This window comes from Coloeus monedula, assembly GCF_965178545.1.
Source record: "Coloeus monedula genome assembly, chromosome: 2".
Classification (NCBI taxonomy): domain Eukaryota; kingdom Metazoa; phylum Chordata; class Aves; order Passeriformes; family Corvidae; genus Coloeus; species Coloeus monedula.
Window position 1 is genome coordinate 33026980 of NC_138782.1, and position 25127 is coordinate 33052106.

The 25127-nt window shown below is 41.4% G+C and overlaps 1 protein-coding gene across 1 annotated transcript in view; it reads right to left on the reverse strand.

Annotated features, from left to right (window-relative positions):
• DAAM2 (dishevelled associated activator of morphogenesis 2) overlaps nucleotides 1-25127 on the reverse strand; it is a 172321-nt gene that overhangs the window by 84044 nt on the left and 63150 nt on the right. The window contains exon 3 of the mRNA XM_082276668.1: nucleotides 8698-8787. Coding sequence (XP_082132794.1) covers nucleotides 8698-8787 — 90 coding nt within the window. The remainder of the gene's footprint in view (nucleotides 1-8697; nucleotides 8788-25127) is intronic.

Consider the following 25127-nt stretch of genomic DNA (forward strand, 5'->3'; position numbering starts at 1 on the left):
GCTATAGAAGCCAAAATAACATGGAAAAAACATGAGAAAGAAGAAACAATTACAAGAGCTTCATGATAAACCATAAAAAGCAGGCAATGACTCTTCTGAAGTATGCTGACCTGCTTAAAAAATAATAGGGCAACATCAACCAATTTATATTATAATCATGTAAGATAAAATTTCTAAATTCATTATATGGAACTATAAAAGAATGAGATGGTATCTTACATGAATCTCAAGTTTTATTTTTCCAGTGAGAACACATTCTCTGCATTAAATGATGTAGAAGGAGATTTTAGGCTTTAGTTTACGCTGTATTAATGGTGCTGCCCAAATTTGGGAGCTACTGCTTCAGCCTATGACACACATTAACAGGTTCCATCAACCAAACAGCTCTTTCACCCTGAAAAGACTCAAGCACACCACTAATCAGGAAATGTGCATATTTGCTGTACTAGTAACACTCTTGCAGCGTTTTTCTGTTTTCTGTTACTTCCAGAGTTCCTGAATTTGACTTTCTTAAGCCTACTTGCATTTATAGCAAAGTAATTTTTGAAGTCATGGGCCTGTCTTCCAGACCTAGGCTAAAGATACTGAAATGACCCAATGGCAGCATCAAGCTAACAAATCATTCCAAACATCTGAACGTGAAGTCATTCTGCTAACAGAAAAAAGGAACAGATGCTGGTGGGAAAAAAGGAAGTTAACTCCACAATTGCTGGCATTTTCCAAACATCCAGCTGAAGGAATGCCGTGGTTTGCAAAGGGCAACGTCCTCCCACTGTGACTTCCCAGTGTTATGAGATTTCCAGTGAGCCCTAGGCTAATTGAAAGCAAGTCTATTTTCAGGGAATTAATTTGAGAGATTCCACATTTCAGACTGTTTCACTAGCAGCCTCCTGAGCTAAGGAAGTCATGCAGTCTTCCCAGACAAAAAGCAACCATGGATCCCAGGCACTGGGAGGGAACCAAATAGCATCTGCTACAGCCTGTTTCAAGGAGCTGGCCTCATAGCAATAATGCAGAACAGTACACAGGAGGTACACGAAGAGTACACAGGAGTACACGAAGCCTTACTGTTGCTCCCTTTCTTTATAGGGCCATGCAGCTGCTTTCCTAGTTTGATTTGTGAATAGTTTAGAGAATCACAAATCAATTTAGGATGGAAGGGGCCTTGAGAAAAAGGGACCTGCTCAGAGCTAATTTCAAATTTAAATCAGATTGTTCAGGTCATTGTCAAGGTTTGAATATTGAGTTAAATTAAAATGTTGACTTAAGCTCAACTTCAGCCACAAACTTCCAAAGCACTGGTAGGAAGAGAAACAATTTGCTGTTGTACCAAAGACTTCACATAAAGTTTAATTCTTCATATCCAGTGTGGTTTTGCTGGCCTTTGCCCTGTAGTTATGAGACACCCTCATTGATTAGCCATCAATACTGCTAATTGTGGGATTGCTTACACTAAGCACTCAAAATCCCACACAGCTTCTTCAGCCTCCTACTGCACACCAACTGCTTTTGCTGTAAGGCTATCACACGTGCTGTGAGGGTTACTGTGTGTTTTCCAGACATCCCAGGGAACGGAGAGCAAAAGTAGCCATCCCCACATCCACCCACGCTCCCCTTCAACACTTCATGCAGAGCAGCGAGAAAATCTCTCATGAAGTCACATCCAAGACTCATCAATCTGTGACTCCTTACAAATGGCTTCTCAAATACTGCAGCAAACCATCTTGTGTGTTCACGTCTGCTGCTCCCAGATACAGTATATGGAACAACAACCCTAAAGAAAGGAACTTATAAGGGACACATTAAATGCTCCTTAAAGCTATAAATCCATAACCAAAACAGTTTAATATTCCAAATCAATAACAGACTCTAAGAGTATTTCAAAGAGGAAAAAATAATGCAAGAAGATAGAACAGAAAACAATACAACTTCAAACCACCCACTTCATTTATTATGGGACAACCACGTGCTTGGCAGTCTTCATACAGAAAAGATGAACCCCAAAGGGCTTTCGTAGCTCAGAACAGACAATACAAAGCCAAAAACCCACACTCAGACAACACAATGGTGTGATCTTCATCTGGCATATTGTATCACTAAATGAGACCAGATGAAGATCCATTTTCTCTCTTCTTTAGGGAATATCTATCATCCCCTGAATACCTCAGAACTGGCTGAATGGCAGATCACAGAGGGATCTAGTAGCCCAGGGTCTAGTTAGAGGCCTTTCGCTAGTGGTGTCCCCCAAGATTCAATACTGAACCCAGTATTGTTTAACTCATTCATCAATGACTTGGATGAAGGGGCAGATGCCTCCTCAGCTAGTTCACAGATAATACAAATCTGGGAGGAGTGGCTGATACCCCAGAGGGCTGTGTGACCCTTCAGAAGGGCCTCGACAGGCTGGAGAGATGGGCAGAGACAAACCTCCTGAAATTCAACAAAGGGAAGTGCAGGGTCCTGCAGCTGGGGAAGAATAACCCCATGGACCAGCACAGGCTGGGGGCTCAGCTGCTGGAAAGCAGCTCTGCGGACAACAACCTTGGGGTCCTGGTGGGCGACAAGGTGTCCGTGAGCCAGCAGCGTGTCCTGTGGCCTGGGAGGCCGGCGGTGTCCTGAGGTGCACTGGGATGAGCACTGCCAGCAGGTTCAGGGAGGTGATCCTGTCCCTCTGGTAAGCCCTGGTGAGGCACATCCAGAGAGCTGTGTCCAGTTCTGGGCACAAGAGAGACATGGAGCTGCTGGAGCACGTCCAGTGGAGAGTAACAAAGATGGTTAAGGGACCGGAATATCTCTCTTACCAGGAAAGGCTGAGGCAGCTGGGCCTGTTCAGCTTGGAGAAGGGGCAGCAGAGAGGGGATCTTATCAATGTCTATCAGTATCTGAGGGGAGGATGCCAAGAGGCTGGATCCAGGCTCCTTGTGGCGCTGAGCAATAGGAGAGGAGGCAATGGGCAGAAACTGATGCACAGAAAGTTCCACCTAAATGTGAGGCAGAACTTCTTTACTGTGTGGGTGACCAAGCACTGGAACAGATTGTCCAGAGAGGTTGTGGAGTTTCCCTCAACAGAGATCTTCAAGAATGGTCTAGATGCAATCCTGTGCCATGTGCCCTAGAATGACCCTGCTTGCCACAGATGATCCCACTGCTGGTCCCTTACCCATTTTGTGATTCTGTGATCTCCATATGTATCTCCTACTTTAAAGCAGGAACCTGAAGAAATGAACTCCTATCTAAATACATCAAGTGTAATGCAGTCTCCTGCTCTTAGAACCTCCCTATGAAGCCTTAAATGCAAAGAAAAGACATCAGGGTTTGGAATAAAAGTCCTGCCAGTTCACTTTAACATAGAAATACTTCACAGAACTGTCTCTCCATCTTAATGAATCAGAAACTACACAGTGCAAAGCCACAGATGCACAGCAGCCCTAGAACAAACAGCAGGTGCAGAAATTTTCACTCACTTCTGAAAGCTTTCCCTAAAGGCAAGGAGGACTCCAGGTTTTATATTTGCATCCATCTTGCCGTTCATCCCTGGTAAGCTATGGTAATTATATAAAAAGCAGCAAAAGCAGCTTAGATCCCTCCAGCAGATTTCAAAGTATCTTACTCTATATCCAGCTGCACATTATCAAGCTATACTTTTTATGGTGACATTTTGCTGACAATTGAAACCTCAAGGGCAAAACTCAAAGAGACTCTCAAAGAAATAAAAAACCCACACCAGACATGTAGACCTTATCTTCATTGATGTTAGACAGCCAGCATGGGACCAAAAGTGGGAGTTTGTGAAAATGAGCTGCAAATGGTATAAAAAGATGGTAGTAAAACCACTAAAAGTCAAAGTCCAACTAAGGCTAGGATTCTCAAGAGTATTTCAAAGCCTATGAGGATGCAGCTCTGATCTTAGGAAAAGAGAATTGAATGCAAAGTGATGCTGCTTCTTTGTGAGAGAGGTGTAAATCTCCTCTAGGAGGGCATCTGGGGCACTCTGCACCTGACCTGCAGCCTCAGTGGTTCACCACTGATCTGTGACCTCAGTCCAGGGGACTTGGAGTCCTTAATGACTGTGTAATGCACAAAAGTGCCTTCTACTCTGTCCTTCCTGTTCCTTGCAGCAAGCTCATCGAACGCCAGAAACTTCACCACAAGAACATCTTAGAAGACAGATAAGTGCAGTAAAGAAAAAGAATGAACAGTGCTTGAACTGAAAATATATTCAGATATTTCAGAATGTATCTTAAAAAAAAAAGAAAATGAAAGGGGAAAGGGGAAAGGGAAAGGGAAAGGGAAAGGGAAAGGGAAAGGGAAAGGGAAAGGGAAAGGGAAAGGGAAAGGGAAAGGGAAAAACAAAATGAATGCTTTATGCAGCCAAGCCATGTATAAATAGTGCAGGGAAAAGGTATGAGAGGATGGCATGGCCAAAACATTTCCAAAAAGTTTCCTATCTATTCTTTCATTCAGGTGGAGAGAAATACATTTATGCATAAATATAACAATGACAGTTCTTTGAAATGATAAAACAATTTAAATCAAAGACCTTTGGAACCAAGGAGTTTCCTGATTCCTACTTTCATATTCAGTTCACATGTTTTTTTAGTCCTCAGGTAGATGAAAAATACAATTGATAGATATTTTGAAAAATAATTGCAGAGGATGATGTCATGAAGGATATTCTCTTATTTTCTGCATATTACAGACTATGGTTCAGGTAAATTTTCCTCAGAATTTTTATATCCTCTTTTGCTATTGTGGAGAATCTCTTTCCCATAATAGGAAAAAGTGGAATAAATTTACGGATTATAAGCACGTACTTCTTTTCAGATGCCGTGAATGCCTGGTTCCAGAAAGTTTCAGTGTGCTGCTTATTACCTCACTACTTGAGTTTAAATAATCTCACTTGAGCAGATAAAGAACAATGAACTCAAAGCAACTATTCAAGGATACCACTAAAATCACAAGAGTACAATGTAACACTGAGATATTTAGGAGATCTCAGCATATTATGAGGATTGAAATTTTTGTTGGGTTTTTTTGTTTGATTGGAAAGAATGTGTATGACACAGCTAGTCCAGTCTGACTCTACTTTGGAAAATAATTTGCTACCAGTGTTTTTCCTCAAAGAAAGACAGAAGTGAAAAAAAACCCCTAACTTGTTTAAATCTGCAAAATGTGTGTGCTTGTTACTAAAATCTGTTCAGCCAAAGGCTTACAAATTAGTCTCTGGAGGCAGGAAAGGCCATAAAAAGAAAACAACTTGACCTGCTTTCCAACAGCAATGAGTCTAGCAGCTTGTAGGGTTGCTCAGAAGGCAATAAGCGATGGCCCGCACAGCGAGGCCTCATTCTTAGAAACACAGGCTGCATCCAAAGCATCGTGTGCTGAAGCAGTGCAACACCTGCACTTCCTCCCCTTTTTGGGATCCCAATATGAGCTCATTTATAGATGAGGCAATTCAGCTAAAAAACTGCTTCTTTCCATATAATTATTTGATTGGTATTGAATGAAATGATGTATGTTAGTATCAGCTCCTGGTAAAACAGCACTGAAGAACACTGTTTTTCTGAACTTTGACATTGGAAATTTGCAAATAAATATGTCTGAAATCTTGGTCTAGTGCTTGATCTAATTCCTGAAAAACTTATATCTGGTAGGAAATCTAGAGAGAGGAGTCACAGAGGTGTCTTATGTAATTCTAAATTTCAGCTTATGGTGAGACATGAAGATTATTCTAAACAAAATCAGAATAAAGTACCTGAACTGAGTGAGAATGTTATAATTTGTATTTTCTCCATATGGCTTTACTTAATAATATCAGTGGAAGCTCCTGCCACAGAGGAGAAGGCAATCCAAAACATGTACTGGTGATTGGGGTAGAGGGTCAGGGTGCCATCCGTGGTGACTAATCAATGATTCTTCTGATGCAAATCAAGACAACTGCATTTCTCATTGTCCATCCTGTACTGATTAATGGCAAGGTAGAGAACAGCTGAGATTGAGAAGACATTAACATTTTCCAACAGAGCAGCCTTTATTCCTTGCAAATAGCTATTCCACAAATGAGAGCAAAGCATTCACTAGAGCTGCTAGCTACAGTTACTCTTTTAGGTCAAATAATTGGTGATTTTTTTTCAATACTATTGATTTCAGATATGAACCCAGAATAGTCAAAAGTGACCAAAGCAAGCATGGCTGTGTAATACTGTGTGAATGCTATCCTGTAGGTATCACTCAAAATCATGAAATTTCAGTTCAGAATTCAGCCTCCTTTGATTACTGTGGATTGTTGACTGGTAAGCTGTGCCCCTTTCAGTGCATAGACCTACTTGCCTTCCTCCCTTTCTTCAGAAAGGCTTGATATCAGGAATAGGTTGAATCAGTTTTTTAATACAATAGTGAATTTCTGCCACCACATTGGAATCAAATACCATAAAAGATTACATCTAACATCTGACTGCCAAGATAAATGTGTGTCTACAACAATGACTAATCTTCATTTTTGCAAGTGACATTTGTTTATTTAAGGCAGCCCGCTAATCTCACCACCTTTAGAGCAAATCAGGAAGCTCTGACTTTCCATTACTTTTAGACTAGGAAAGGCACCTGTGATTAACAATTGTGAACAGTTGCCTCAGTCTGCACTTCTTGACCTTCTAGTTCATAGTGTTTCCACCTCCCGCATCTCAAAGCATAGGGCCCCTGCTTCCCAGGAAACTCAAAGAACCCAACATCAGCAAGACAGAGCCCTCTGGGGGGCTTGCCCGGGGTAGCTGGAAGTGTTCTGCCAAGTGAGAAATTGGACCCTTTGTGGCTGAAATTAGACTGCAAATTCTTCAGGGAAAAGGGGGCTTTGCTTTAAAAGGAATCCTGGAACTAGCCTCTCTGTCACTGCAAAACAATGATGATAGGTGGATTAGGTAGTAGGCTAGAGAGAGATGTCATCACCAATCATCTGACTGCCTGTGAGGGAAACAATGAATAACACTGGACAGTTAAGGTTTCAAGTAATTGAAAGTATCTACAATGTAATGAATAGACATGTGGCAATGGTATCCCATTCCAGTTAGCACATCATTTTGGATAGCTGGAGTTCAGCTAACTGAGGTTGCACTACAAATGCATTATAAAGACTTTCCAGTATGCAGCTTCTTTAACTTTGGAAGTCTTTTAGATTCTTATAGCAAATTCACTGCTGTAGAACACAGGGGAAAACAAACAAACAAAAAACCCCAACAGAAACAAAACCCCCAATGTAATGAGTGAATCCAACCAACATATTAAATACATTAAAGTACAAACCTTCCTGCCAAGGCTGACTGGTCCGGGAGGCGAGATGTCTTTAAGACAGCTACAAATAGATCCTCTCCCACCAGAGCTGAAAAACCCAGCTGAGCTGGCCAGCAAAAACGTAAAGCAAACATTAATCACAGCAGCCTGCACTTTCCTTCCACTTGCAAGCTCTGTGTACAAGCAGGAAAAAGGAATGGAGACAGCATTGAAGGCAATGGAGCCTAGACTGCTCTTGTACACTACCGCTAGCTTTGACCTACTGCTAGCTCAGAGCCACTGTAATTAATTGATTTCTATTAATTCCCCCCTGTGAAGTTAAAAAACCCCAACCAAGCAAACAAACAAAAAAACCCTGAAGGTAAAACACCCTGATTGGACTGGTTTTCTTTAATTACACGGTAAGAAAGCTCACTGCCCCCACTTGGAAGAAAAAAGGCAGCAAGCACAGCCTCCAGAAGGACCATGAGCAAGATTTTAGTCTGTCAGGTTCAGTATTGAAATCTAAACCTCCTCTCCCACCTTTTGTTATGCAGACTTATGTTTAAAGACTGATGCTCTCATAGAGCATACTTGAGAAATAAAACTAACCAACAAACACACCACACCTTTTTCCTCCTAACATTTATGGCCAGTAAATACATACTCTTGGTCTTATGTTCGTTTCCAACTGTGTGTTTCCTAGAGCAGCAAAACTTTTCCAAGGCACCATTACTGCAGAAATTCCTTGTTTAGAAGTTTCACAGCAATGATACAACTTATCCATTAACTTGGCCATCATTCTGCCAGCAACAAAATATTAGTGTGATTCATCAGCCTCTGATTTATTTCTCCTTTACTGGTTTGTCAGAAATTTGAAGACCTTGAATGGAGAAGTGTTACATGGAAAATGATACGAGCAGGTGCTCCTCGCTTTCCAGTGCAATGTGGAACATTTCCTACAGACTCTGGAATAATGAACTACCAAGTTTTAAGACATCACTATTGTGTACTGTTATTGGTATTGGAAGACATCCTGAAAGACTTCAGCAATACTTTTTCTATTTTAAGCAACCTACAAAAGTTTTTAAAAACCTTAATGCACTTCCATGATAGTTGTTCTTTCAGCTCAAAGAACAAACAAGCCCCCCAAAACCCCCGCAGGCCCCAAACAAACAATAAAACAAAGAAACACCAAACATGTAAAAGATTCAAAATGGGACAGTGTACTATTTTAAGATGTTAATGTTCTCTTCAGAAATCACATGTGCGTACATTACTTATCAGAAAATTCTGCCATATCCATGCTGATAAAAATCCTTCCATCACTTATTCATGTTCTTGAGTAAACAGTAGATAAACACAAAGCTCAAATCAAGATGCAATTATGAACATGCACACAGAATTTATTGCTGAGGACAACAGTAGTACCTTCTTTTTGCTGCAGTAAATCTGCCATTTCTTCTCTGGAGGGAGTGCAAACATAGCCTCTCTGTTCTTGTCTGTGAGATCCAATTCATCCTGGAGATTGTGAAAAAGAAAAACAGAAAAAAAAAAAACCAGTCAAGAGCTGCATTGGTAACTTCTAATAAGTTGAGAGGTTTCTGGAATGTTTGACTAGCCTTCAATCAAGAGGACGTAGTGGCTCCCAAAGACTCCAAAGATTATTGGTTTTGTGATGATTTCCTCTCTACCTTGAGTTCTCCCTGTCAGAGCATAGCCTACAAAGAGAGGCAGCCTGAACAACTCCCATGTCAAACTCCCATTACTAATGATCAGTCAAGGATGGGAAGGATCACATGAAAGGGATGAAGTGAAAACCTCAAAGCACTAGATTATGTGACACAGACATTCTTTATGACACTTTCTTATTCCTTATGAGAAAGGCTAAAAGTTTCATACATCTTTTTTTCCTGGACAGCAGTACCAAATTGCTCTTCCATAGAAAGGGAATAGTTGAATTTCTCTCTCTTTCAGGCAAAGACCTCATCAGCAACCTACAGGTTGAAATGTTTTTCCAGATGTTTGTCCTCTAAACCACACAGTCCCCATCAAAGACACCCAGCATTTCAGACATAAAGGACATAACTCCATAGTGTCACATCAGGTTGATCAGAGCAGCACATTAAGTCCCGGGTAAGTTCAGTAGAACACACCCTCTTATAGCTGAGCCAAGCTTACATTAGTAAAATGAAGGATAATGCTGTGATCTGGAACTGACCGCCAAATTCCACAGCTTCAGTTATTCCTCTGTAAAAGGTGTATAACAAAAGACTCTTTTTCTATACATGTCTCTAAAACTATCAAACCAGAGACTGCTACTTCCTATGTATAAATTCACTACTGACCAGAACAGGGCTCCAATCAAAGCTGCCAATTTTAGGTGCTAATAAAGGGAATTAAACAAAACAGAATGGTCTTCAGAGTAAGCAGACTGCATGAGGAAGATGTCTAAATTAGAGTTTCAGTAATATAAAGAAAATCTTCCATTAATGTTTCAGTGTATCTGTTTTGGCAGGGATCTGGTTTTTTCCCTATATATTTGAAATATTTGGAGAAGGAAGTGTCCAGGGGTCCAATATCAAGATGACATTGTGGCACTAAAATGCTGCACACACAGATTCTGGCACCCACACTAACCTTGTCCAAGCAGAGACAATACCTCTTTAACTCAGCCCAACAATGGCTCATTTGGAAAGCGTTCAGGGCTGGGAAACTTGTGAAAACAGTGAGCAAAATTGCACACTGAGCCTGGTAGCGGCTGCTGACAGATTTAAAAGCCCATTGAGATTTAAGCTGCAAAAAGGTACAAAAGAAATGCAAACAGTAACAAGGAGAGGTCAGTGCCAGCAGCCCAAGGTAGAAGAAGCTGGAGGGTTATTTTAAACAAGAAGAAGTTTAAAGGGAAAAAAAAGAAATTAGCTGTGCAAAAAGAGTGCAAACCATGTGGAAATGTTTAGTGTGAGTTTCCAAACAAGGGGGCAGCCAAGCAAGGCAAGGAGTTTTATCCTTGCTATACACAATTAGAAAACTCAGGCCAGGATCACATTCTTGGGGGGAGAGGGAGAGTGAAACTACATGCAAGGCCTTAAGACAAGCAAAGGAATGCTGTTAGAGGTCAAGCATGTGGAAGGGAAAGGAGGGGCAGATAGGGAATCAGAAATGCCAGGTTTGGAAGAACCACCATTGAGGCAAGAATACACATGAGCTGTCTGGGCTCAGCAGAATTCTTAGAAAAAAATATGATTGTTTTATCGACCTGTTTAATAAATGATCTTAGTTGTTTTTTTTTTTAAATACAGTGCAGCTTACTTGGCTTTCTAATCGTAGTGCTCTTTCTGGAGTCTGCTGGCAGATCAGACAAGCAGCAGAAGTTCTGCACAGAAGGTGTGCACTAAACTGAATGAAGATCTCAATCAATACAGTTCAAGACAACCATATCATCAAAAGAATGCACCTATTGACTAAAACCACCCTGAGGACAGGATTCTGACATTGCAGCTTCTAGACACTGCCCTGGATACTGGCAGTATCATGGATATAAAGATAAACCTGCTTTTCAATGGGACAACAAGAATATGCAACTTCCAGTCACATAATTTTGCATCCTGATAACATGACATGCTTTTCAGGACAGAGGCCAAGAAAGTTAGTTTGAAAGGATGGAAGATCTAGAGAGAAAATAGTGCATCCCACATTACTGTGACTCAGGAGGTTAGAGGAAGCTGAAAGAACTTTAGAAGTCATCACATTAGCTCAGGTAGCATAGTAACAAGGAAACTGTTCAGGGTTTCCAGGGATAAGGGGACACCAGAGGTAGACCCAAACACACCTGCCTGGAAAATAGCACACGGAAATAGGCTTACCCTTAATTTTGAAAGTTAGTGTTTGTCTTTGTTAGGAGGTAAAATGCTGGGTTCTAACCCCCAGATCAGATGGGCAGGTAGGAAACAGGAGTATTCAGCAGGGAATGAAACATCTCTAGAACGCAAAGCAGCAGTCAGGTTCCTCAACTCCCTTTCCTGAAGTTTTCAGCAAGTATGCTCCTTCACTGAGAAGAAGAAAGGAGTGGGAAGAACTGAAGAGGCCTGCATGTCCTCATCTACCCACACCATCAATCAAAACCCACCCCATAAAAAACCCAATAAATCCCTGAAAAATACAAGAGACATGAGACCTTCTTCTGGAACTCTCCAAATCATTTTACCTCTCCCATTCCCATTCTATAAAAGATGAATAAAAGATCACTGTGACTGCACAGGAAAACCATAGATATAGCTAAGAAAGAAGATCCTGAATTAGGCAGGCTGTTTTTCTGGTCTGACCCAGGATCCTAACAGACCCTGGCACATAAGGAAACCTGCTGCCTTGGAGGGAAGCAGGAGGAATAACAGAAAAAATAAATTTCAGAAGGGTAATTTGGTTCATGAACCAAATTTGTCATTCTGACCCAATGACAGAAGCAGATCTGTCAGCATACAGAAATTCAGCCTGTAGAGTTAGCTCAGTGATGGCAAGTGGCTACTGAAAAAAGAAAGGAATTGCCAAATTTGGCAGGAAAGTGGAAAAATGACAAACTGAATGCAGTCATCAAGACTGGGGTTGGAGCCAGACTAAGGAAGCCAATGTGACTGAATGCCCAGAGAGCAAATGTAAAGGGCAAGAAAAAAAGGGTCAGTCAAAACAAAGCAAGGAAAACTCCCTCCTCCAGCACCTGTGCAAGTTGTCCAACAGAAACATAGTAAGTCCCCTTCTACACCTTGGATGGGCAGCTTGGTTCCAGCAATTCATGTCAGCGTGACCCTGCCCAATGGAGCTCAGCCACCTGGCTCTTAAAAATACTTGAAGTTACATGAAACACAGATTAAAAGGATATTTGCCAGGCTGCACTGAGGAAGATGTAAAGTATTCCCAGTTAATATTGCTTACATTTCTCACCTTTATTTATTTCCTATTTTGTTTCAGTGGTAGTTAATTCAGCTAATTTCGCTTTTTTGTGAGCATTTTATTTACTTACATAGATTGAATTTCAATGATAAAACATTTAAAAAGAACTGGAATTGGATTTGAGGTTCAAATACTTCCAGTCCACTTCTCAGGCCAAAAGAGAAGATGGCCTCCATTCAAAATGGCTACAGCCCAAGGAAATAAGAGACAGAGAGAAAGAAACGGAACAAGAAGGAGGAATGGGTAGGAAACATAAATCCAGTATTTTGCAGGATTTAAAACCACATTATGTCCCTTGTTTTTGGGAACGTTTATCAAAGCATGAAAGCTGGATTTGATGCTGGGCAGCCATCAGCTCAGTAATGATTCTCAAAGCTCCAGAAAAGCATTTCTCACCTAGACAGGGCAGTACTTTTTTTAGTGACACAAAATGAAATTAATAAAGAGAAAAAGTGAGATTTTGGTAATGTAGAAGAGTGGTTCACTTGCAGACAGACCCACCTCTCATTAAAGGAGAGCCCTTAACACCTACCAACATGCCTGCCTCTCTGTAGGAGAAACCTCAAGGCTGTAAGTACACAGAGAATCACAGCTTCTGGACTCCAGCATCCCTTGATTTGAAGTCAGGATCATGGAGGCCAAGAGCCCCAAATTTGGGATATCCAGACACTCATGGGAGGAGGTATCATTCTAGTTGTCCCAAGTCCATTGGCTGCTGGACTTACTGATCACTGGGGAGTTTCACACTGACTTAAGGTCAGACAGCTGCTTCATTTTGTAAAATGGAAAAACCAACAAACCAAAACAACCAACCAACCAACCTTTGCAGTCTGGTGGGTTGTTTTGTTGTTGATGATGTTTTGTTTTGTCTTCATGAATGTTTAATGAGTCATGCATAGCATTTCCAGCATTATGAAACCCAGAATCCTCATATGTTTACTGCAGGCAATAACTTGATTAATATGGGCATAACAAATATTTCACCAGAAGGAAGAGGAGTTTTGCTTATTTTCTTATGTTCAGTTGGATAACTGTCTTGTTTTATCAATTTCTTATAATTTCAACTACAGAGAGTTGCATTACACTTTTAATTTTTACCTGTAGGTCACGGTTTCCCTTACTTACAGAGCTTTTGGGAGAATATCCTGTCTATAAGAATCCCACCCCCCCCGGCCTGTGTTTCATATTTAATTGCTATTCTTATGACTGAGAGACATTAATGACATATAAAAGCATATTCTGATATTTTTAAGTTTATTTCTGCCTACAAACATATTCAGGCAATTATTAAAGCATTATTAAAAAATGAAATGTTTTGTCATCCTCAAATGGAATAGCTTTGACATGAAATCACCACAGAATCCAACACTAAGACACAATACATAGGCAAATAGACTTCAACACTTCCACTGTTCAGAGATGCCCATTTTGACTGTCTGATTACAGCTCTGTTGCACTGATTTAAGCAATGGGTACTCACTTACTTGATGGGTACTCAAGCAAAAGGACAGCTAAATCATAGCATTAACAGGCTACATGGGAACCAGATCTTCAGATGGCACAAACTGGCAAAGCTCTCCAGAAACTCTACTCTCATTTGTTAAACTCAAAATGGAAACTTAAGAACTTCCAGAACAGATGAGAGCAGCAGTTACCTGATCTGTGACCAGCACCAAAATTTACAGAAGGCTGTGTGAAACCCCACAAAATACAAAGCCACAGAGATGGCTCTGTAGATGGTCAAACGCTTCCCAACTCCCTTCCTCAAACAACCTGGCTGATTTTGTGATCCAGGTGAGTTAACATCCCTTTCAAGATGGTGAGAACAATGGTATTTGCAATAATTTTTTTTGCAGTTTGCTCCATCACATCAGCATTATCCTTAATGCTTCTTTGTGACTCATCCAATGGGGCAAACTGAGACAGTGGGTATCTGGATGCCTTTATACACTCTATGTCGAGCTTCGCAATTTGAAGACTACTTATTTTAATAACTTGCTTGCAATGCTCACTTCAAAAATGTAGGTTCCAAGGGTATGTTCATTTTCACATTATACCTTGCACTGTATGAATTCTAGTTTAATACACTGCTCTTACCTTGCTTCTTGTTCATATTCCTATCCCATTTTTTTCTTTTTCTTGTACACATCACTTTTTCTTTTTCCCTTCACAAATCTTTTTCTCATTCCTTGACCTTTTTCACCTGTCAAGTACAAATGCACTCTCCCTCATCCACCTCATCAATCATTCTCTCTCTGTCTCTTAACAGCGTCAAATCCACCCAAGTTACAAAATTAATTATAATGTACTGCTGCCAGTATAAATTCCCCATATAGTATGATAGCTATTGCCTCAGGTTCTCTAAGGTCATTTATATAGATGTCTATCACCATGTCCCCAAAGAGACCACATTCCAGTTTCACCAATGCTCCCAAGTGGCTTAGCACATCTGACGGCCTTGTGCTCTGAACGAATTTGTTTAAATCTTGTATGAAGTAAACAATGACTATGACACACCATGGGATGCTATCCAGCATCCACTGGCAGGCCACAGAGAAGGTACATGTTCATGTGCAATCACTTCGAGGGGATAGTTGATGGTGGGTTAATCAATACTGAAATGCAACTCAAGCAAACATGGAATAAAATGCGCTGACATGCCTGGGACTTTAGAAGAAAGAGAAGCAGTGGAAAGAGATTGGGGCAAGGTTGTCAGCAGCACACTACAAGCTTTTGGAATAGAGAATCCTATCCAGCATAACTTCTACGAATTTAAAAAATGGACTGAGTAGGGCCACATTTCTAACACATGACTGAAAGCTACGTTTTCACATTAACAACAGCCCCAGGAACATTTATATTTCTGTTCATGCTGCCTGCGCCAGGTTCCATGGGCAAATAACAAGCAGTTTAGTCTGGTGGCTCACAATCAAGCTGTGCCCACCAAAAAGGGAGTAGCAGAAATGCTCTCCTCATAAGTCCAGAGGCAGTTCTCCAAAAAGCTGTTTCAGAGATAAGTGCCGTGAATGAATAAAGTAATGAACTAAAACAATCTTTACTCAGATCTCAGTCTCTTTGCAAAGAACTTCGGAATCCTTCAAATAGAAGAGATAAACCTTCCCTATTTAATCACTGTGCCTACCTCCAGGGGACAGTATAGGATTGTTCCCCTACAGTTTTCCGTCCACTGCTTTGTTCATTCCAGCTCTCCAGGCTGACATGTAAGAGGTAGCCTGCTGGAAGGATGCTCATTTCCAATGCTGAGGAGGTCGATGAGACATTCTGAAAGACTGCCTGTCCGAACTGCCTGTGAATGAGGTTCATTTGACTGTACAAACCACCTACACTCCAGTACAAACTGGAGCAGAGAACAGTGCAAAAGTCTTTGATCAGTCAACAGCATTACCACCCACACAGCCAGCACATCTCCAGGTGAAACACACGGGTTGAAAGCTCCCCCTTGGGCACCTGATATATGTGCTAACTCCACAGATAACCCATGAAGAAAAAGCAAGAAGAAACCCAAAAAAAGCCAGTCCTTCCCCTCAAATTCTTCCATCTCATCCTAACCCTTTGAATTAAAAGCAGCCTTTGTAAACCACACAGAAGCAGCACACTGTGAGAAGCATGTAACATTTTGATCAGTTTTACAAATGATAAGAATTAGGTGCATTGAAGTAAAACATCATTGAGTTTCCACGTATTTGCACACACACAGTATGCGTATGTGCAGATATGTACGCCACTCACACCTTGCACACACAAGAACTACACACATAAGGCATATCACATAACATCTGCCCATGCCCACAATGTTGTATCACTACATTTGTGCATTAGGAAACCACTGCGCACACACGAATTGCTAACACAGCCTGTTGGCAGAGGAAGCAATGTTTACATTTCAGCTACCGCCATGGATCTGACTGTAAAGCAGAGAAGCAGACAAACAAAAGGCTGCAATTCCCATTACACTCTTTTTTCCTCCTTGCTTTTTCAAAAAAGTTGCAGCTTTAAAAAGCCTTCAGTACTAGGGGCCCAAATCTCTTGATTCTCAGTCATAACAGTACAAGACAGAAAGCACCTGATGTTTACATACTGAAAGATGTGTTTCTCCTCTAACCTGCCAACACAGAAGTTACTCATTCTTAAGGCTTAGCAGCAGCGTAAAACTTTCATCCATCAAGGGCACTGTTTTTTGGTGGAGAAATTCTTTACACAGAAAGTCAACTAACAGGCCTCCCTCTCACCCCCAAATACACCCCTCATTATACTGCTTTCTTTTTCCCTTCTTAATCATTGGTTAATTGCTTCCTTGTTCCCTGGAGAAGAGCTAAATCCTGTCTCGCTCCTACTCCTCAAAGTTCTCTGTGACTTGACAGCACACAAATACACATAACCAGCAAGGCCTATTGTGGCAGTCCCCTCTCACAGGCCACTTGAAACAGCATCTGCTGTTCATTTTTCTGTCCTTCACAGGCAAACCACATGCATGAGGCAACAATCTGCTGGGCCAAACAGAAAGAGAAAGAATGAGGAAAACCAGTACCTCTTCATGCAACAACACACACAGCTGTTTAGAGAGAGAAAAAGATCCAGACTCAGACACACACACTCATATGCAGGGCTATAATACAGGTAGAGCAAGAAGGACATTACATGGATACAGAGGGGCATATGAGGACAGTAATGTAAAACAGCTGTCTATCATCACTGCTTTTGCTGTTAAGGTGCGCTGCATGTCCATGTCAGTGAATTTAAATGAGCCCAGTGAGTGGGACAGGGATGAAGACTGAATAGTCAGGCTAATGTCTAATCTAAAGCCCTGCTGCTGCAATTTAAGCCTATTACTTCCGGCCCTATCAACCACTAACGTGGTAAGCAGATTTTTTTCCTTCCTCTTGATAACAGTTTTTGAGGCTGTTAAAGACTGTTGTAATGTCCCTCCTCAGTCGCCTTTCTTGAGGCTAAACAAACCCATCTCTTTCAATCTTTCTTAGAGGCTATGTCCTCTGGATCTCTCGTTCCTCTTCTAATTGACTTCTGGCCTCCACCCGGTCAAAGTACATCTTTCTTGAATTGCACAGTTCAAAAGTGGGGACTCTGTTCCAGCTGAGACCTTACCAAAGCTGAGTGCAAAGTTTATTTCATGCATCTTCCAAACTGCACTTCTGGTTATATACTCCACATATTCCATATAGTCAGTGACCTCTTTTTTCTTACAAAAACCCTCAAAACCTACATAACTTATGTTCACTCATGCTCAACTATAATCCCTAGATTTTTCTCTGAAAAATTGTACCTGGCTGCTTTCCATCCTGAATTACCAGACTTGCTATTAAAAGGAGTTTTAACTGTCTGCATTGAATGCCATCATTTCTTCACACAATTTTTCCACCTTATTTTAAGCTTATCTTTTAACATACCCGCAGTATGGATATGTGCCCAGTGACACACTCTAGAGAGATGTGCTGCTTACTGGGGGCTCATACTGGGGATATCACTGTGAGACTACCAAGCCTCGTACGGTCTATTATCCACTGCTATTGTTTCAGGTGGGCACAAGTGATATGACCAGGAGCAGTCTGAGGAGCATCCAGAAGGACTACAGAGCTCTGGAAGCTGTGGTAAGGGACTCTGGAGGGCAGGTAGCTTTTTTGTCAATTCTCGTGGTCAAAGGGAAGGGATTTTAAAGGCCAGTTCAATCTGGTAAATCAACTAATGGCTACAGGACTGGTGCCACAGCCATGTGTTTGGCTACTCAGATCATGGGACTCGTTTTGAGAAACCTAGTATTCTGGGGCTGACAGGGTCCATCTGTCAGAGAAGGTGAAGAGCATCTTCAGTTATCATGCTGCCAAGCCTGGGAAGAGGGCTTTAAACTAAAGTTGCTGGGGAAGGGGATCCTCAATCCATCCACTCCTACCAGTGGGGATGGATGAGGAGCTGACTAGGAGCTTATGGGTCAGGATTAAAGGGAGGACAGGCACAAGTGACATTATAGGGGGAGTCTCTCGTGGGCTGCCTGAGCAGGAAGCCCTTCTGTGGCCAGACAGGAGCAGCCTCGCAGCGACAAACCCTGATCCTCCTGGGGGACTTCAACCACTCTGATACCTGCTGGAGGGACAACACAGCAGGGCATAAGAAATACCAGAGTTTCCTGGATCACACTGATGATAATTTCCTAATAGATGTGCTCTGTATTTCACCATCCAGTCAATTAAATGAAAACACCGAACAGAACTCCATCTGTAATACCACTCCTTGATAAATTTTTTCCCTGTGACAGATTACAAGTCCTCTAGTACAAGTGACAAATTTACCTCCACATTGTGATTACATACATGGTATAAATACTTCTCTCAAACAGAGCCTATAGTATCAGTAGATATAACACTAAATAAAAATAAAATCTGCTGTTTCAGCACAGTGCCCATTTTCCAACCCTTATTTCCTTTCCTTCCCCTCCCCTCATTTCCTCCCTCCCTTCCCCCTCCCTGTGCCAGGGTTTGTTTTTCATGCCAAGGTCCTCTAGCTGAGACCCCGTATGGGAAGGTAGTTGTGGGAAAGGTTATTAGGAAACTGCCGTCTAAACTGCTACTTTTCCGGCTTCCCAACCCTCTCCTTCCCTACAAAGTCCTCTCTGTTCTGTTTTAATACTAATGAGTTCAGAGGCGGTTCCTAGGCTGGAGCAATTCACAGTTTGGACTGTGCCAAAGCACACAGGCACACACCTCTTTGATCACTTCCTGCCCAAACACAGTCCTGCTGGCTCAACCTTCAAAATGTGGGCTGGGGATTGATGCTGCTGTGCCAAAGGCAGGCTGAATTTCCAGGGGCGCCAGTGCCACCTACTCCTCCCTCCCAGCTTTATCCTCTTGTGTGCATCCTATTTGCCATATGCCCCTATAGAGGAAAACAAGGGTAAGTCAGAGCTTGGCTGACCTTTAAATCTCTGATAAAATATTACGTAAAAGGGCAGGAGGAACTGAGAGGTTGGTTAAGAATTTAATGAGCAAAATTAACATCTTGTTGAGCTTTGGTTGTGCAGCTTAGAAACACATGCTCAAGCTTATATGCAGGGTAAACTCAAAGGAACTCCAGTAAATCAACATCATTTTTGGCAGAAGTTCAGGTTTACACAGATAAAAGCAAAACCAGAAGCTAGCTTTAGTTCTTCACTTGCTCTCTGAGTTATTATTCCAAATTTGGTAGTGCAAACCAGAAATCATAATGCCCCTAACTCCATTAAATTGAGTGGACTTACACCAGTGGAAAATATTAATTAAATAACCTCTTTTAAATTGTAAAAGACTAAACCTCTCAGCTTAACCACTTCTAACAGTGACTCACTCTACAATCTACAGCACAGATTTCAGACACAAAATAGACTGAGAAGTTTATCAGTCTCCTTTTCACTATTTGTTAACTTCTACTTCAATAAATAGATTATCTGTATTTACTACTAATCAGTCCAGACCAGCTAGAATATCATCCACATATGAGGCTTCTGTTATCTCCTCAGGGTTGAAGTGGAAGAAAATTCCACAATTCTCTTCCCTCACATAAACAGAGTATTTCCATGTCAAACAGTGAATTGAAGGCATGACATTATATTTGGTTATTCACTCACACCCTGTCCTGTCTCATTGCTCAAGTATTCTGATAATCAGAACAGAAACTACTGCACTGACATCACTGGGCTTAAGAAAACACCAGCTAAGATGTTTTTCTCTCAATGTTTCTAACTAAAGAAATTATCAGAAATGTTCACAAGATACAGCAAAAAGAATAAGAGAAGAATGAGCATGTGCCTTGCATCGTCTACTAACAACAAATCATAACTGCATTTACTATCTAGTTAAGCATTTGTAATCCCAAAGTTCTCCCACATCATTAATGTATAAGCCAACAACTTCACACCAACCAACAAACTCGTGCAGCTGTTCCTCTCTATTCAAGATGTAATGCTGAAACACAGCCACTAAAGCAATCCCAATGGATTTTCCATGACTCAGGGATCTCCCTGGACACCTTCCAAACTGAGAAACTGCAATCTGCTTTCCCCTTGTAATTTCCTTTGGAGAAGTTATTCTTCAAGCCTCCACCTAGTAAACCATTGCATAACACTGTTGTGCACGCTGCTAACCTTTTCCAAAGGCTAATAGTGTGGGCAGTCTTGCCCTTTATGTGGCCTACAAATGATGGGAAACTGCAAAATTAAAAGACGCCCTTAAGTGTTTTTAATGTAAAAGTGCATAGGATATACAAAGGTTGACTAGGGCCTCTTTGCACACACCACTGCGTCTACAGGAAGGCAGTAGAGTCTTGCATCAGATTATCCCTAAAAAAAGAACAAGTAGATAAGAGCAGGGCAATGTCTATGACAGGAGGCAGTGATAGAGATTTGCTCCCAAGTTCTTCAAATACAATACATTTGCCACTGGGAGACTCCTGTACTGCCTATAATGTACATGTGCTTCATCTTTTCAGCACCTTTTCAATCTGGCTACAATGCTGTATCAAAACTGGCTTAAGAAGCATTACTATTCCCTGTGTCACACAAGGGAAACAAACTCACCAATGCATGAATTTAGTAGTGTAAACTTGCAGGGGTAGCTAGGAAAATACAATGTTCTTGAAAGGTTTTCCTCCCATCAAGCTTAGAGACAACAAGGTACCTAATGTTAAAAGCTCTGGGTTAATGCTGTTTCAGTGCCAGGTGGAAGGCATCTGTCTGTACTTCCTCAGAGTAAAAAACACAAACCAGAGCAGCTGTGGAGGCAGTCTGGTGTGATGAGTGACAGAAAAAGCACCTTCTGACACTTGCTTTCCATGTGCTGCTCCCACTTGGTGCTGAAGGATGAACAGAAGGACCTCTCCTGTATTTAGTGACACCAAAAGCTTCCCCTTACCTAGTGTGGAGGAAGGTGCCAGGAAACTGCTGACCTGAAAACCTTGTACCCTAAAAAGGTGCTACTCCATCCGCCTCACCTGTAGCACCTTGTGCTCCCCACTTTGAAGTCTTGCACACCAGGCAAATGACAAGAAGAGGTCATTTCCTTCCAACACTGAAAGAGCCCCCTGAACAATAAACAACCTTGAGCACTGTTTGAAGATAGAATCCACCTATCCACAGAGACATGACATAATTACAAACCCTTTTCCCCTACTCTCCTTCAGGCTGTATGATACACTACCTGAGCAACGATTATATCTGATATAAACTGTTACTAGGTGAGCAACGACAGAAACTAATCTTAGTCAACATATTAAACAGATGATACTTCATGATCGTTATCTTCTTCTCCATTGAATTATCTTATTTTGCTAACAGTTCCTCTTAAACCCCAGCTACAGTCTACCTCCCTAAGGATAACTACTATCCAGCAAGACACATCCCATCCTGTTTCTCAACCTTTTCCCTTCACTGGAAAATTTCACTGCAAAATTTCACTGCTTCCCCAGCTTCAGGTGAGGAATTATTATAAATTACTGCAATTTTATAAGGTCTTCATTGGATCTGGCTTCCCCTTTCTTGCTGACATCAGGCTAAGTATCAAAACAGACCTCCTACAACATCTCAGATCCAGCCCTTCCTCTATGAGCTGCATAAGAAATAGACATCTGTCAGTCAACCTCCCTTCTTCACCATGCATGTTCATTCACTTTAAAAACACAGTCAAAAGATTATCTTGGCCTAGCATTCATCCCGTATCACCTCCATCTTTGCAATCGGTCTTCACCCTCCCTTCAGCACCACAGTTACTTCATTTGTTGTGTCTTTTTCTTCAACACTTTGGAAGACACTGTTCCTCCTTATCACAGTCTCCTGTCCAGTTGCAATCTGGCCAACATGGTCTTTGCAACACATAGTACTTTCCTCTTGTCATTTCTCACAGATGCATTTCCAGGTGGCACCTTCTCATCCCATATTACCTTTCTTATCTGATTTATAACAATCTCTCACCTTTCCTTAGCAGACCAAATTTAGATTCAAATATTCTCTCCAGAAGGTGAGGGATGAGGTCTTAATAATAGATTTCTAAGTCATCAAATACAACTCTGAAAATCATAAAACACTAACAAAGAGAATTAAAGGATAGAAACCACAGAAGGGCAGGAATCATACTCAGAGAAGCCATTCCAAAATGCTGAGGCAATAGGACATCCCTGTAATGCTGCTGTTTATGCTATTTCTAATGAAGAGAGCCCACTCTAAGTCAGCAGGCAAAGTGGCAGGAAATACATGAGAATGGTGGTTCAATTCTAGGAGAAGGGTAGAAAATTGTCTATTCTATACCCATCCAAGTATAGCTGGAAAAGCTCCAGAAAGCTGAAATAAAGATAAGTTAATTTGATCCTTCCAGCTAGCTAGTATGACTCCTGCTATCAATATCATCTGTGTTTTATCACTTCAGCAGCCCTCAGGCTCACCAGAAAGTTGCTGACTCTTTGTTATAGCCCAGTAGAACACAAAAGCATTCAAATATTAATTATGCCATACTAAGGAAATAGGCCAGAGTAGAGCTTTATGTTATTTTTTTCTTTTTATGTTATGCTGCTTAACACTTGCAGATATGCCAAAACATGATAGTATTATCAAATCAGGTGATGCAGGTGTTAGAAACACGTGGACACAAGATTTCTGAACATCAAGCCTTATCCATGATTTCACGGTTAGAATATCATGACAGCTCCCAAGCATTCAATAGAGGAAAGAAATAAGATTGACAACTTAGCACATCCATCCTCTAGTGGTAGATCTGTTCTTTCCCCTCCTGCATCCCAAGCTATGTATCTGTTGTGCTCCCAAAATCCAGTACTTCTCCTCTTTTGCCCTGGATGCAGTACATGCATTTCCCTGCATGTTCCCATGGAACAATAGCATTACCCTGTTAAAAATATGTAGTCCTGTGAGATCTTTCTCAGGTGTTTCATGTCTACTGTTAAGCAAATCATTCTCAGAGCACACTCAAACATTCCCTTCAAGTATTCCAACCATGACCACGACCCTTCCCACTTTCCAGAAAGGCAGTCAGTATGCTCTCCTTGGGATATTCAGAAGTCAACAACCACCACAGATGCAGAAAATACCACACAGGCCACAATGGAGTCAATGGAGAACGATGTAACTCTGCTACTGTCTTCAGTGAAACTGAACTGGTTTACATTGGGTACATCTGTCCATAGTAAAGCAACAAGATCTAAAACACAATGTATGCCTGTACAAAATCCTTAAAACTACACAGCTACTTTGGTAACACCCCCAGCTTCTTCACACCCAAAATCTCGCACGTAAGACAAGGTCTGGATTTACATTTGTTTACACAACCCTACTGATTTCAGACATGGAGTGTGAGACCTGGCTCCCATCTCATGCTCCTCTCACAGCATCTGTGTCTCACACATTTGCAGCATAGTGACTGCTGCTTCTTACACAGATGGTCAGGGAGCTGGGAGCTGCCAACCAGCTGCACCTACTGGAAGGGAGCCTAAAGTGAGAAAGTGCTGGTGCTGCACTCAGTGACATAAGCCTGTCCCTATCATAGGAATCAATATGTAGGTGAATACCTGAAAGGGGAAGCTGTCTCTGCTACAAAGCCTAAAATACAATACTTCTTATGGATTTGGACTCAAATAACTACAGAAAGCTTCTTGTAGTGGTATGTGCATTAAAATCAGGGACTTGTGCACATATATTGCATATGGGACACATGTAAAGCAGACCCAACACTATGAAAAAGCCTCTCTGTAGAGCAGGAAGAAAAATAAGAAAGGTATGGAAATGTAATTTTCCTGTGTGGAAAATTAAAAAAGAAAAGAGGAATCCTGAGTATTTACAATCTTGGACTACGCTGGACATAAAGGAACTCTGTCCCTAACTAGACAGATTTTGATACCATGAAGAGCTTTTACCTCCCAAGCCCCAGCACCCTTTGCTTGAGAAATCTTAAACCACCCAGTTCTTCTGCCATTACTATAACAGAAGACAAGTGCATCTGAGTGCATGAAAAATATTCATCTGACAACTATAAATTAACCCAAGAGAAGGGAAAGTTTCTGTGGCCTGGACGCCATCAGTGAAGAAAGTGATTTGCTGCCTCAAAGCTTTGCTTTTTCTCTGTTTTCAGATACAGCATCTTCTACTCAGAGGGTGATGCCAAGGCTTCTTTCTGGATATGAGCCTCTTGTCAGGAAAATTCTGCCTTGGTCTCATCAGCAGCATTTTCTTACAACCTCCACTGGTGCATCCTCATTAAGTGCAAGAAAGGAAGTAATAACTGGGGTGGGGATTGCAGCTGTCGAGTGCGTTTGGCATTACACTTCCTGACAGATTAGGTAGATTAATTAACTACAGACAAGCACAGAAGGGATGAGGGATGGGCACACAATTAAATAACTTCCTCCTATGGGCAAAACAGAATAGAGGGACTTTTAAATCGTAGTTGCATAGAAATTTGCATTGAGCAACAACTCAAAGCTGCAGGCCTGTCAGAGGCATAGTCTGAACCTATGATTTACATGAAGGGCAAGGGACACAGAAAGTAAATCCCTGTATTCAAATGAACCCAGCATTGGGATAGAATGACTCAAAAGACTAATAATAAGACTAACTAAGAACCTGAACACTCCGATCTTGGTAACATGCCTGAATTTAAACGAGAGTAAATACAGTTATCAATACACAACACATGTTTGGGGGCTGAAGCAAGGACCTAACATGCATGTCTTTCTAAGTCACAATCTTTCAATGAGAAAATAAGACTTAAATAAGCTTCAGACATAGAGGATACTTTTCTGGAAAGGTGTTGCTCCATACAGAGAGCCCAGAGACAGAATAGGCAACTCTGCATCTCTGCTTCCCAAAAATATTACAAGAGAGCTGGAGGAGAAATGGGGAACTTTGTTCT